General features: G+C 29.2%; 1 protein-coding gene across 5 annotated transcripts in view; it reads right to left on the bottom strand.

Annotated features, from left to right (window-relative positions):
* The window catches only part of LOC103571356 (glutamate receptor ionotropic, kainate 2), a 122,004-nt gene that overhangs the window by 15,468 nt on the left and 92,382 nt on the right, over positions 1-14,154 (bottom strand). For 4 of the 5 annotated variants that reach the window (XM_053741044.1, XM_053741047.1, XM_053741049.1 and 1 more), the window contains 4 exons: positions 12,795-12,896; positions 10,826-10,927; positions 6,692-6,895; positions 6,011-6,214 (listed from right to left, as the gene is read on the bottom strand). In XM_053741044.1, the coding sequence (XP_053597019.1) occupies positions 6,011-6,214; positions 6,692-6,895; positions 10,826-10,927; positions 12,795-12,896 (612 nt within the window). The remainder of the gene's footprint in view (positions 1-6,010; positions 6,215-6,691; positions 6,896-10,825; positions 10,928-12,794; positions 12,897-14,154) is intronic. The other variant, XM_053741048.1, reaches the window with a different exon arrangement.

Below are 14,154 nucleotides of genomic sequence, written 5' to 3'. Positions count from 1 at the left end.
TATTCTATATAAGCATATGTGCAATTACTTAAATAAGCCGGGTATTTTTTATTTATAATAATGAATTAATTTTAATTATAAAATAAAAATCAAATAATAATAATAATAATAATAATAATGATAATAATAATACTAATAGTAATAATAATAATGATGATAATAATAATAATAATAATAATAATAATAATAATAATAATAATAATAATAATAATAATAATAATAATAATAATAATAATAATAATAATAATAATAATAATAATAATAATAATAATATTAATAATAATAATAATAATAATAATAATAATAATAATAATAATAATAATAATAATAATAATAATAATAACAACAATTATAACAATTATAACAATAACAATAATAACAATAATAATAATAATAATAATAATAATAATAATAATAATAATAATAATAATAGTAATAATAATAATAATAATAAAATAATAATAATAATAATAATAATAATAATAATAATAATAATAATAATAACAATTATAACAATAACGATAATAACAATAATAACAATAATAATAATAATAATAATAATAATAATAATAATAATAATAATAATAATAATAATAATAATAATAATAATAATAATAATAATAATAATAATAATAATAATAATAATAATAATAATAATAATAATAATAATAATAATAATAATAATAATAATAATAATAATAATAATAATAATAATAATAATAATAATAATAATAATAATAATAACAATTATAACAATAACAATAATAACAATAATAATAATAATAATAATAATAATAATAATAATAATAATAATAATAATAATAATAACAATAATAATAATAATGATAATAATAATAAAACCTTCATATCTTTGTCATCGAATATCCAAGGCTTAAGATTATTTTTACATAATTTTATCATCTAGAAAATATTATGCCGTGTAATTATTAATCTCATGAAATATGAAGTTCACTATTTACCAAGTTTTATTTTTCTATCTTTTATTTTATTTTCATGTAAGAAAATCCGCTTAAAGTTTTATCAGTTACATTTAATAGTGGTTTTCAAAAATTTTCGTGGTTATTTGATTCAACATGAACTTTCATAAAAAGACTTATCCATCATAAAAATAGTGCTAGTGCAACAAATTTATTTTATCAACGATTTTTCATTCTTATACACTATATCCTGAACATAATTAATGATCACCCAACAAAATTAATATAAACGTCAGTAGTTCTCAACGTTGAGGTATTTTGCAACAACAGCACGGATTTTTATTTGCTTTCGTATCATGTGTATACGGATGAATGAAGGATAAAATGGCAGAAAAAAAGTGAGCATCCTGTCGTAGCAGTAGTAGTAGTAGTAGTATAGTAAAAAAATTGATTTAAACTGGTGAACGCCAATTCGTTAGATAAAATATTCACTCACGCGAGAGCGACAGAGATAATTGGTTGAAGGGTGTACAAAGTGAATTATCGATTAATGATTACCATTAATAATTTTTACTTCCTTCTCTAAAAGTTTAAATTGAAAAAAAAAAAAAAAAAAAAAAAAAGTAAATAAAACAAAAAGAAATTGACTTCAGTTAGTTAAAGAATTCATATTTCAAAAAGTTGATTTTTACACAGAGAGAAGTCAACAACATGTTTTTAATTATATATTCAAGCTTCAGTAAGAAAACGAAAAGTTTTGAAACTGACCCGCAGGGTTAACAATTTTTTTTTTTTTACCTCCGAGCTTTAAAAAAAATGTAATTAGCAAACTTTATTTTTTTTATAATTATTTTTGGTTAAATAATATTTTTACGGCAAAAAAAATTTTTAATCAGGAATTTACATGTTTCAAAGATTAAAAATAAATCGGTGAATTATTTTTTAATTAAAAAAAAAAAAGTACTCGATCTTGCGAATTCATGAAGAAATAAAAATAGAATGAAACATTACATTTTTTTTGTACTTGTCTATTACCTTTAACTACTTTTCTTCTACTCGTTAGTTTTCGCTTTCGTTAGCTTTCCCTAATTACAAGTTGGCAACTTGATTGCCCAGCATTGAGAAATTATTTCCTCAGTTCACAACCATACTTGAACAAAAGTCTCCGAACGACAATGTGCTTGAGCAATTCAAAAATTTTTTTACTCTTTGGTAATTAATTAACTGTACGGATATTAGAAATTGAAAAGAAATCTGGAAAACGGTTCATCCGGATCAGTCTCATAACTCCCCTTTTCGAGCTCGAGTACGAAAAAATTGATGTAAATTCATTTTCAGGCTTTTTGAGTTTGAAAATACTCTTGACTACATTTTTTTTGAGCTCTTCTACCTCGAAAAAAAATTATGTTCTGCCTTACAGTAAAAAAATTTAAAACAAAATTGAAAATGAATAAAAAATATGGTACACTGATAAACATAGTAGCAGCTACCTATTGGCAATCGGTAGTTACTACCAATCATTTTTCGGTAGCGGCTACCGAAATATAATCAATAAGGGCGACGAAAAAATAATCAATAATGGCTACCGAAAAATAATTGGTAGTAGCTACGGATTGCCAATTGGTAGTAGCTACGGATTGCCAATTGGTAGTAGCTACCGAAAAATAATCGGTAGTAGCTACCGATTGCTAATTGGTAGCAGCTACCAAAAAATAGTCAGTAGCGGCTACAGAAAAATAATTGGTAAGAGCCAACAAAAAATAGTTGGTAGTAGCTACCAATTGCCAGTTGGTAGCAGCTACCAAAAAATAGTTCGTAGCGGCTACCGAAAAATAATTGGTAGTAGCTAACGACAAATAGTTGATAGTAGCTAACGAAAAATAGTTGGTAGTAGTTACCGATTGCCAATTGGTAGCTACCAATAATAATAATATAATCAATAGCAGTTACCAAAAAATCATCAATAGTGGCTACTGAAAAATTATTGTCAGTAGCTACCGATAGCTAATTGGTAGCTACCAATAATAATAATATAATCAATAGCGGCTACCAAAAAATAATAAATAGTGGCTACTGAAAAATTATTGTTAGTAGCTACCAATTGCCAATTGGTAGCAGCTATCAAAAAATAACCGGTAGTAGCTGCCGATTGGCAATTGGTGGCTGCTACCGATTATTTTTTTCTGTGTAATGAATAAAATTTATTAGATAATTCTCCCCGTGTACATACACTCGGAAGGCATCTTGATAATAGTTAAAATAGCTTCCTAAGACCTCAAAATGTCCAAATCTGTTCAAAATTTGATTTTCGAAAATTTGACCGAAACCAATAACCTCTTATTTTGATAACTTTCAATTTTCGTAGCGGGAAGTTAAAAATAAATGGCACTGAAAATTTGAAATATATACAATATATTCATGGAATCTTATATCCAACGCAACGCAAGTTGCGAAAACATATTAATAATTTATCATATCAAAAAAGAGAAGAGAAAATAGTGTGATCTTAAGTCGTATCAGTCATATTGGTATTTGGGTACGAACCAATTCACTGGCGTTAGTTAAACCCACCCTTTCATGTGATGTCGTACCGCACCATTTCCGCGTTTCACTCGAGATTCATTTGCAATGCAAAAGCACCATCGTTCTCGCTTGCGTCGTTCCCGTTGTGTTCACTGCTGGTGAAGTACAGTGTGGATCGGTTCGACAACCTATCTGAAATTCGAATCGACGGAAGCTCTCGTTCGCGCAACGGGACCACGACTTTATACATTATGAATTATGATGGTCTAACCCGGAAACAATAGACATGCTGGTTTGTAAAAAAAATAATAATAAAGAACGAATTTTTTTCAATGAAAATTTCATTTTTTTCAATTCTTCCAATATTTCTACTAAATCAACAAAAATGATTTATTACCGTATTTATTAAATAATATAAATAATTCGATTTTTTAGTAAAAATAAAAAAATAAATAAATAATGCTTACGCTAGCTCGTTCACTTGATATTTTTTTTGTTGATTTTTTATTTAAATTTATAGGGAAAATTGGGGTAGAAAGAGACACCATTGTAAAAACAAAAAACGGGTTGTTTTTTGCTAAAAAATGGTTTGTTTCAATTTTCGGAGAAGACATATGCCCGCATGAAAAAACCATATGTGATAAATATATGATCAATATGGGACCATATAAGTGGCCAACAACGATATATATTTTCTTATATATAATATAGTAAGTTTTAATATAATTAATTATATACGTAAGTTTATAAGTTAATATATGTATTGTATATATTTATAATCATATATGTAAACTTATAAGTTAGCACATATATGTATTACATATATTGATAATTATATATGTAAATTTGTAAGCTAGCACACATATATATTCTGAACACAATGTTTGAATCTTATAACAGAGAGAAAAAGAAAAGAATATATTTTATTTATTCTTATATATATGGGGAGACTTATATGGTTCTATATGTCGAAAAATATACAAAAATTTATAAAGTTAAATATATATTACATATATCGTGCCATATAATGATGGATTATATATGTATTCTTATTTGTTTCCATATATAAATAACATAAATTTTTAAATATATTAAAATTATAAGTTTTCAAATATATAAATAATATATTGAAGTTATACGAAAACATATGAAATCATATAAAAGAAAACATACATAGAAATATAATAAAATCGGCCAAAATCTATATATAGTTCTGTATAAGATTTCATGTATTGTCACATATATATTTATTTCTGCAACATATATTTTTTGATATACGTTGACCATGTATGATATTTTCATGCGGGCGCCGTTCTGCCCGGATAGTGGCTAATTTGTATCTGGTCATAAAGTATTGACCCTAAATTAAAAACACGAATAACTTGTAATTAAAAAAATTACATTAGAATGTGACATGGGGTCAAAAATTTTTCATATTTATGGAATTTTAAATACACGGAGAAAAAAGTATAGTAGAAATTACAATATCGTAGTAAACTTTACTAATAGATATGGAAAAATACATTCTGTATTGTAATTATTACTAAACGTTTAGTAAAATTTACTAGTCAGTAATAATTACATAAGATATTCAAAATTACTTGTAATGTATTTTTTGCTAAAACGATTATATTTTTTACTATTTGTATAGTAAATTTTACTATAAGTACTATTAATAAATACTAATTTAAGAAAGTCAATTTTCTAATACAATATAGGATTTGTTACTATACAAAATATTAAAAATTACTATGCGCAATGTATTTTTTGCTAACACGATTATATTTTTTTACTGTCTGTATAGTAAATTCTACTGTGTATAGATAAAATTAAAAGTTGGTGGGGATAGCATATACAAATATGTATTACAAGTTCTGAAACTTTTGTCCAAAGGAGACATCGGGCCGTCAGACATAGGAAAGGACTCGCGCGCGGGAGATCAGGGTTCGAATCTCGGTTGAGACAAGTGATTTTTTAAAAAACAAAAATCGACACCAACACCAATACAGATGACATAAATAACAATAATAATCAAAATGACAGCGATAATAATAAATAGTTTAAAGCTAATGAAAATTTTATTTTATTTTTTTCCATTCTAATATAGTAAAATTTACTAAACAGGACAGTAAAATTTACTAAATATAACTAAAAATAAATATACATATAGGAGATTTTCCATCACCAGTATATGAGAAATTACTAAACGACTTGTAAAATATGCTTATCTGTTTATTAATTTTTCATATAAATCATAAGCGTTTCAATATTACTATCCAAAATTAGTAATTATTCTCATACCTTTTAGTAAAATTTACTATATTTTTTTTCCGTGTAGTATGACAATTTTTCAGTCTATCGTTATATTCATGTAACTCCTATGCTATCGTGAAAATTCGTTCAAGTACTTTATTTCTCTACATAACCTTCTGTACGTTATTTTCCGCGTAGTTAGCAAAAGTTAAGTTAGAAATTACGTAATTACACCATTAAAGTCATTAAATTTTTTCAAGACAACTCGACAGTTAGATGAAATCTCAGAAACTTACCTTATCCATCAATTGCCGTACAATTCCATTCCACTCGCCAGTCTCGTAATCGTAAACACCGTACTTGCCATCCGGCACAAGCTCGATGTTGTAGGCAAATCCAACCATTTGTGCTATCTCTCTTAGTAGGTCGATGCAAAATCCCTCGTACCGTTCGTTACCACTGAAATTTCCGGTCTTCTTCAGCATTACGTAAGGTTGTTCCTACGATTCGACAATAAAAGAAAATCTGTCGTTTTTTTTTTTACGTCCGTCGTTAAAAATTCGCTTTTATTTTTAGTGCTTTTGGTTGACAAGTTTGAAAAAAAAATTTTTCATGACTTCGAAATCTTGTTAAAAATATTTATTTGTACTTACGGGTCTTAATTATAATTAAAATTTCACGATCCAATAACGATTCAATTAATTATACGAAAGCAATAATGCCTACAAACTCTAATTAACTAATTAATTTATACTAATGTGCAACTACTTTGGTTAATTATTATTAATACTAGTAATTAGTTACTAATTTGGTGATGAATCACAGTAATAATTATGTTAGTCAATGGTAATAATAAAGGAATAGGCAAATTAAAATAGTAAAATAGTAAATAAGTATATAAATAAAACTACGAATGAATAATGTGTTCTGGAGAAAAATAAATAAAATAATTTTAAATAAAACAAACCAAGGCATACATGTCGCATGAGTTCATTGACGATGCCATTCCACTCGCCAGTCTCTGGATCTTTCGCGCCATATTTGCGATCCTCAACGAGCTCCAAACGATAATCGAAGCCTACACATTTTGCCACTGCTTCGAGCAGATCCACGCAAAACCCGTAAAACCGATTGTTACCCGTGTAGTTTTTTTCATGGTGCATCATTACATATGGCCTCTCCTGTCCTCAATACATTGATTGTCCAATATGTAATTTCCATGAGAAAAAAATTATTTGTATAGTTTGCATATAACACAAAAAAACATGGAGAAAGTTATGGTAATAATGACAATATATTATGGGAATGGTTTCCATAAGGTATGGTAACCGGTTTTTTTGGAATTCGATTATAGGAACGACGACCATACTCCTAGTGAATCTGAGTTACGGTAAATTACCGTAATTTACGCTACCCGGCATAATAACCGTAATTTATGGTATACGGTAAGTTAAGTAAAAGACGGTGTTACTGTAAATTACCACAATTTACCGTAAATTATGGCAATTCTTCCGAATACCGTAAATTACGGTAATTACTATAATTTGCGATCTCCGGCATAATTACCGGAATTAACAGTAAACTACGACTTCTACCTAGTTTACGGTAATCTACTGCGCTACCGTAAATTACCACAATTTACTGTAAATTACGGAAAGTTTTCCGAATAGTATCGATTACGGTAATTTACGGTATTCAGCCTAGTTACCGTAATTTACAGTAAACTACGACTTCTACCTAGTTTACGGTAATCTACAGTGTTACAGTGAAATACTGTGTTACCGTAAATTATCACAATTTACTGGGAGTTATGGAAACTTTTCCGAATACTGTATATTACGGTCATTTACGGAATCTGGCCTAGTTACCGTAATTTACGATGTTTACGTTGCTTACGATAATCTACGGTATTACAGTAAAATATGGTGTTGCCATAAATTCTCGAAATTCAGATCACTAAGGCGCGATTTACTTCGAATTAGGGTATTTTTACTGTAATTTGCGGTAAAATGTCGCAATTACCGCAAATTATGGGGAATTGCCATATTTTACGGTGAACTACTGCAATTTACCGCATTTTTCCATAAATTGCGGTAATTTTCGTAATTTACCGTGATTCGGATCCTCTAGAGACATATGCTAATCATTCCATGCATAGTTTTTATTCTTATACGATATGAGAACAATTACTATACAATTATGGTGATAGTTCTTATGTCATTTTATTGAACGTTCCTGTACTATTGTGGCTGTTCATAACTTGCGCAAAATTTTATTCTTTTAGACCTCCTTCTTTCGCCAAGCTATGTCACATTCCTCCTCATTGTGGCAGAAATATTCACATAGAAATATTTGTATATTTACAAATATGAAACAAATGACTTTCTATCGTAACAAAAAGGTAAAATAAAAAAAAAAAAACCGAGAAAAAATTTGTGAGCTGTTCGACAAGCTACGAACGTCACGTTTCCTTAAACCAGTGACCCCCTTGTCACATCTTAACAAAGTAAGTGACACTCCCCCCCCCCCACAAGAACCTATTTTATAAACAGCCTTTACGGTAATCGTTTCCATACTACTATGGTAACCATTACCGTGTATTATGGTAATGATTCCTATAATATGGAAATTTGTAAGTGTATGGTAACCATTACAACAATCTTCTAGTAACCGTTACCACAATAAAATATTAACAATTTTCATAGTATACGAACGATTACCATAATATTATGGGTTACTAGTAACGGTAATATAGTTACTGATGAGCATAGTAATTATTACCATAATTTAGTTACTCTACGATACAGGAACTATTACCATAATTATAAGAATTGGCGCCCACAGTTATGGAAACTTTTCCCCAAAATTGGGTTCTATGCCCATAATTTCCAGTAATTATTATCGTGTACTAGGTTTACCATAATTTTCTCTCTATGAATGAACAATAAAGTCGTCAATTTTTTGTTTATAGCGATTGTATTATAGTATTTTTTCGAAATTTCGTCAATTACATACATACGTTGATTGTGATAATTTAGGACTTTTTTTACGAACGTTACGGTTAATATATATTACGATCGGATGATAAGAGAAATATGACGATTAATTACCGTCATATATATTACATACTACGAATGGAGTCAAGCGTGGCTTTATTAATGGATCATAAATAGCGAAATACAGATCGAAAGTAAACGTTGTTAATTTAGACAATGCCTGTATGAAAACATAGAATTTAGGGTTATAAGCTCTACTGGTGATATTAGCTAACTAACATAACTGATTTCCCAAGAGAATAAAAGGGTTGTAAGAAATAATAATAATAATAATAATAATAAATTCTTGATAAAATATTTCATTAAAATTCTATGAGGTTTACATTTACTATTATTGAATCACAATCTTAAAATCGTATAATTCTTATTCATTTATTGAAATAGTCGAAGTAATTTTCAAATTTAGTAAACGTAAATTTTTTATGTATGAAAAATAAAGTTAAGGCAGTTACTTAGTCTTAGAACTACTGCTCAGATTTGAATAAAAATTGAGATATTCGTAGTAGATACTGTAAACTTTGATGGGAAATTCTTTGCAGGTTCTACTTATTAGGTGAGTGGTTACTTTTACTAGGGAGAGTGATATTTTTTCGGAAATAATAATAGTTATTATGCTGTAAAATTTTTTAAAACGCTTGACCCCGTGAGTCAGTCTTGTAGCAAATTTGCGTTAGATACACGAAATCGAATAAATTTACTTATTTTTAGGGGTGTTCACAAAATATGTCACGCAAAATTTTACTTCTTTAAATCCCCCCCTCCGCCACAATTTTTACTACCCCCCTCTCCCCTCATAAATATTTCATCACAAATAATAGATCTCTCCGCTATGACGGGCATATATACGGGAGAGGCGAAATGGGCCTCAAAATTTAAGGGGCCCATTTTGCCCCAATATCATTGAGGAACTCAAAATTTTAAGGCCCCTTTATTCTATTAGTAGAAAGTGAGGAAAAATGGGCCCAAAAATTTGAACAGGCCCATTTTGCCCCAAAATCATTCAAGGCTCTCAAAATTTTAAGGGGCCCATTCCCCCTCCTTTCTTTTATTAGTGGAGAGTGGGGCAAAATGAGCCCTCAAAATTTAAGGGGCCCATTTTGACACAAAATCATTTGACGCACTCTAAATTTTAAGGGCCCCCGCTACCCCTATTAGTTGAGAGTGGGGCAAAATGGGCTGACATTTATATTACATATAAGCCCTCATTTTTAAGGCCCCCCCCCCACCCCAGTAGAAACATTTATATATTTACAAACATGGAACGAATGTCACGTTTTCTTAAACCCCTCAACTCCCCTAGTCGCAGTAAGGACCCCCCCCCCTCCCCATAGGTGCGAACATATTTTATGAACGTCCCTTAAGTAGAGAATAATTTATTTTCAACTAGAACAATATTCTCCATGAAATTTGTGTTTTTGCCAATAACTTTTATAATACTCCCATATTTATTTAGTAGCTGTTAAAAAATAAGCATTAAAAATTGAGTGAGAAAAAAAAATAGGGTTAAAGAATATGCATGTGAGTATGTTCTAAAAAGAAAGCTGTGGAACGCTCGATAATACAAGCAGAAACTGTAAAGCTTCGGAAAAGCACTTGAAATGTTTTCACAATGTTGTATGTAGTGAATAACAGTTTTTATTTCGTTACGTATGTAATATTCCGGCGAATGGTCGTAAACTCAAGAACTCAAGCTATTGCCAGATTTACTCAATTTCTTTTTTCACCAAGAAGAAAAGTTTATTGCATCGTATTTATTCATTGTGCTTATGATATTTCTTTTATATTTTATTTTAATTTCAGCAAAAATATCACTATACATTTTAATATTATTTACATATAAAATAAATAATAATAATCTGCTTATTTAAAATCAAATAAGCGATATTATGATCAAGAAATTGAATTGGTTCAGACAATTAATGTGAAATGTAAGCGATTTGTAAAAAAAAAATTGTTTTTAATCGTGTTTCATAAACTACAACAAGTTGCATGAAAAGCAAATAATAAAGAATGCAAACTAAATGAATATTTTATGGACATAAAATTTTAACTCACCGGAATCGTTATGACTTTCAGTGTAACATTTACAGTTCCAGGTTCGAAAAATGCAGTAAAATCTGTTACATTCACGCCTGATTCAGGTCTCCATTCGCCGACCTATTTTACAAAATTAAAACAGAAGGGTTTGATATAAATTCATGACAGAACTTTTCCTAAGCATCAAAACTTAGTTTCAGTGTCCGTACAGCCAGTCGAAATGAACTAATTTCAGTCCAATGTCGCGAACAATTATTAGCGGAACTCACTGCTGACCCGTTACTTTGAATACTTACCCTATTTTACGGGGGCCATTTCCTCAGGATCATTTCAGGTATACACGCGTTGCGATGCCTCTGTTTGCTCTCCAAATTACACCCTTAATCGAAGATATAATCAACTGACCAGGGGTTGATGTTAATCGAAGAATTCAAAGAAATGGCCCCTTTGACATGTGGTGTCCATCACAACCACCAACTTCATACCCTTGAACACTTCTTTTATCTCAGGAAATAAAGAAACTCTAATCGAAGTGGGTTTAGAGCCCTCACCCCCATAACACTAGATAAAATGAGTGTAAATAACTAATAGTATTTAGAGTTTATTCGTAGTTATAAATAGAAATCACAATTTACGCTTACGCTAATAAGGTACCAGCGGGTAATAAGGCCCAGCTATGGGAGATTTTGAATAGAATCGAAAATATTGCATTTAATTATCGGTGTATCATTAATCTTTATTTCAATTAGCCATAAAATGTAATGAAGAAATGGTAATTTTTACCATAAACAAACAAAAAATTATACTTTTACAAAAACCATACGAATGGGCCTTATTTTACTACGGTAGGGTAATAAGGTATGTCCCAAAAGCAGTTCCTGGAACGACTGGTTCGGAAACAGCTGGCAAAAGATCACCCTGTTTAGAAAATCTTATAGAATCCAATAGTTTCTTATAAATTCCCATAGACATTTTATAAGAATGAATAAGTTCTATGAGAAGTGCTATAGTTAAGAATAGGGCCTTATACCTTGGCTATAAGAATCTATCGGATTTTTTAAGCAGGGTATGAATGTTTAGGAAATTTTGGTTTTGTAAATTATCTGAATTATTTTGCTGTAAGTGACTAGGGTAATTACTTGGTCTATTGTTATTAAGATTTTCTTGATGAATGAGACTTTGAAACAAATTGTTTTGTGGTAAAATCGGATTATTTGAAGTTAATTGACTATTGGATGCTAATTAACTATTTGATGCTAAATTCTGAGAAACTGAGTTTTGTGGTAAATTATTGTTGTTGACATTACTATTGTTGTTATCTACTAAATTATTGTTATTGTTATACGGGTTAAACAAACTGGAATAGTTTAACTATACTTAATAAAATTGGTATTAGAGATGAATCACTTAAATTTAGCAACCATACTTTTTAAGAGTCAGAAGACTAGATTGTTTTTTATAATTTCTTCTGCGCAACAGCATATGACGGATAATGAAATATAGAAGACAGAGAACGTGGTATCGGGATTCTATAAATTTGTCGTAACATCTATGCAAGACCCTTCTACTAGAGTAGCCTTTAGCGAAGGCGGTTATTTTAAATATTATTTCTGTCACTTAGGCCTTATTACCCGCGGGTACCTAGTTGATCACACTATTGGACTTAAATAAGCTTGTTTTTGATGACTGGCTGCTAACACTAAAACTTGAAGTCCCTATACAGGTAATCAAAAAATATAGTGTGTCACAGGATGAAACACAATTTCAAACTACAGGTGATGGCAGCCTTTGCCTACGGCTCGGGCAGCAAAGTTCACCCTGGTCCAGAATCGGTTCGTTTCATCCCTCGTCACACAATATACTAATACACTAATTTTTTTTTTTATTTGCAATATTATTAGTATCAAAAAATTCTGTTTTATTGCGTGTTTTAATCTACAAAATTAAATGATTTAATAAAAAATGTATTATTAACATTTTATCTTACCTTTACAAGAGAATGTTGTTTCAGTTTCAATAAGTCTAACTTGAATTGTATACGACGACCTTCTTTGAACTCAATAGGGCCAGAAATACCTTTCATTTCCACCTAAACAAAGAAATTACAAATAGTTCATTAAATTCACTTCAGTATAATTCGGAATATTTTTTTACCTGCTATGAAAAATGAAAATTTAAAAAAAAAAAAGAAGTTATTGGTTTCGGCCCGATTTTCAAAAATCAAATTTTCATCACAGATATTATTGCCTGAGAAAATTTTCCCAATAATTTATTCCCAGTCGAATAATTACAAGTATAAAATTTAACTTTCATTTGACGAATTCGAGTTTCCTAGAGACCGTTACGTTGTCTGCCATCAATACTCTGAATCGATTAGGGTCAAAAGTAAGTAGAATACCAAAAAGATTCAATGGATGATCCTTCTTATACACTTCTTTCTTCTGTACAGAAAAGTCAATAAAAAAGAATAGTCTATCAGGAAAAAAAAAAAAAAAAAAAACTTAATATAGACTGGAATCTGCGGAATATCGATGACTTTTAAAAGTGCATTTATAAGATATTCCGAGGGAAAAAACTCTACCTCTGAACGTTACCGACGGATTTTTATTTGATAACACAATAAAAAGTGTAAAGAATGAAAATATTATTGCAGTTGTTCATTGTAATGTAGTAGTCAATCACGATTCCCAATGGTGTATTTATTTTAGTTAAAATGATATTGCAGAAGCATTGTTATATGCATAAAATAATCGTATCGGTAAAGGTAGAGAGAAAGGTTCCTTACTTCCTTTATAGTCATAGCAGAGGTAATGGCATTATCACTGTGACACCATTGCCCCTAGATTCTGCGAATGAAACTCAAACTTGAATCGAATGACTTTACAGTAAAAGCAATGAAACCTTAACGGAAGTGCGAAAAACATTTTGTATTTTTTTCACTGATAAAATCATTATCTCACTTCATTTTTTTTTATTTTACTATTTTCCGTCATAAAATTCGAGTACTTTTTAAATGCCGCCATAAAACTCAATGCAGTATTATTATTTTAGTATTCATGTTTATAGAAGTTCTCATACTTTTTTTTCTAGTTCAATATTAAGTTCTGAAAAATAAAAAAGTTAACTGGAAATTTTCTTAAAAAATCTAAATATTGTAGCTTAAAAGTAATTATATTGAAATTTTCAGTTAATTACAAATAACTTACGACTTGTAAAAAATATCGAAAATTTTCTCCAAGATAAGTTATAGGAAATAAAATGCTCTACAAAAAAAGTCCTATAAAATTTTCCGAAAAAATTGATGGTTGCGTCGATAAATTTAAAAAATGTAAAAATTTTTCGTCAAT

This window comes from Microplitis demolitor, chromosome 8, assembly GCF_026212275.2.
Source record: "Microplitis demolitor isolate Queensland-Clemson2020A chromosome 8, iyMicDemo2.1a, whole genome shotgun sequence".
Classification (NCBI taxonomy): domain Eukaryota; kingdom Metazoa; phylum Arthropoda; class Insecta; order Hymenoptera; family Braconidae; genus Microplitis; species Microplitis demolitor.
The sequence above is the reverse complement of the archived record's forward strand: the minus strand, read 5'-3'. Positions and strand labels throughout refer to the sequence as shown.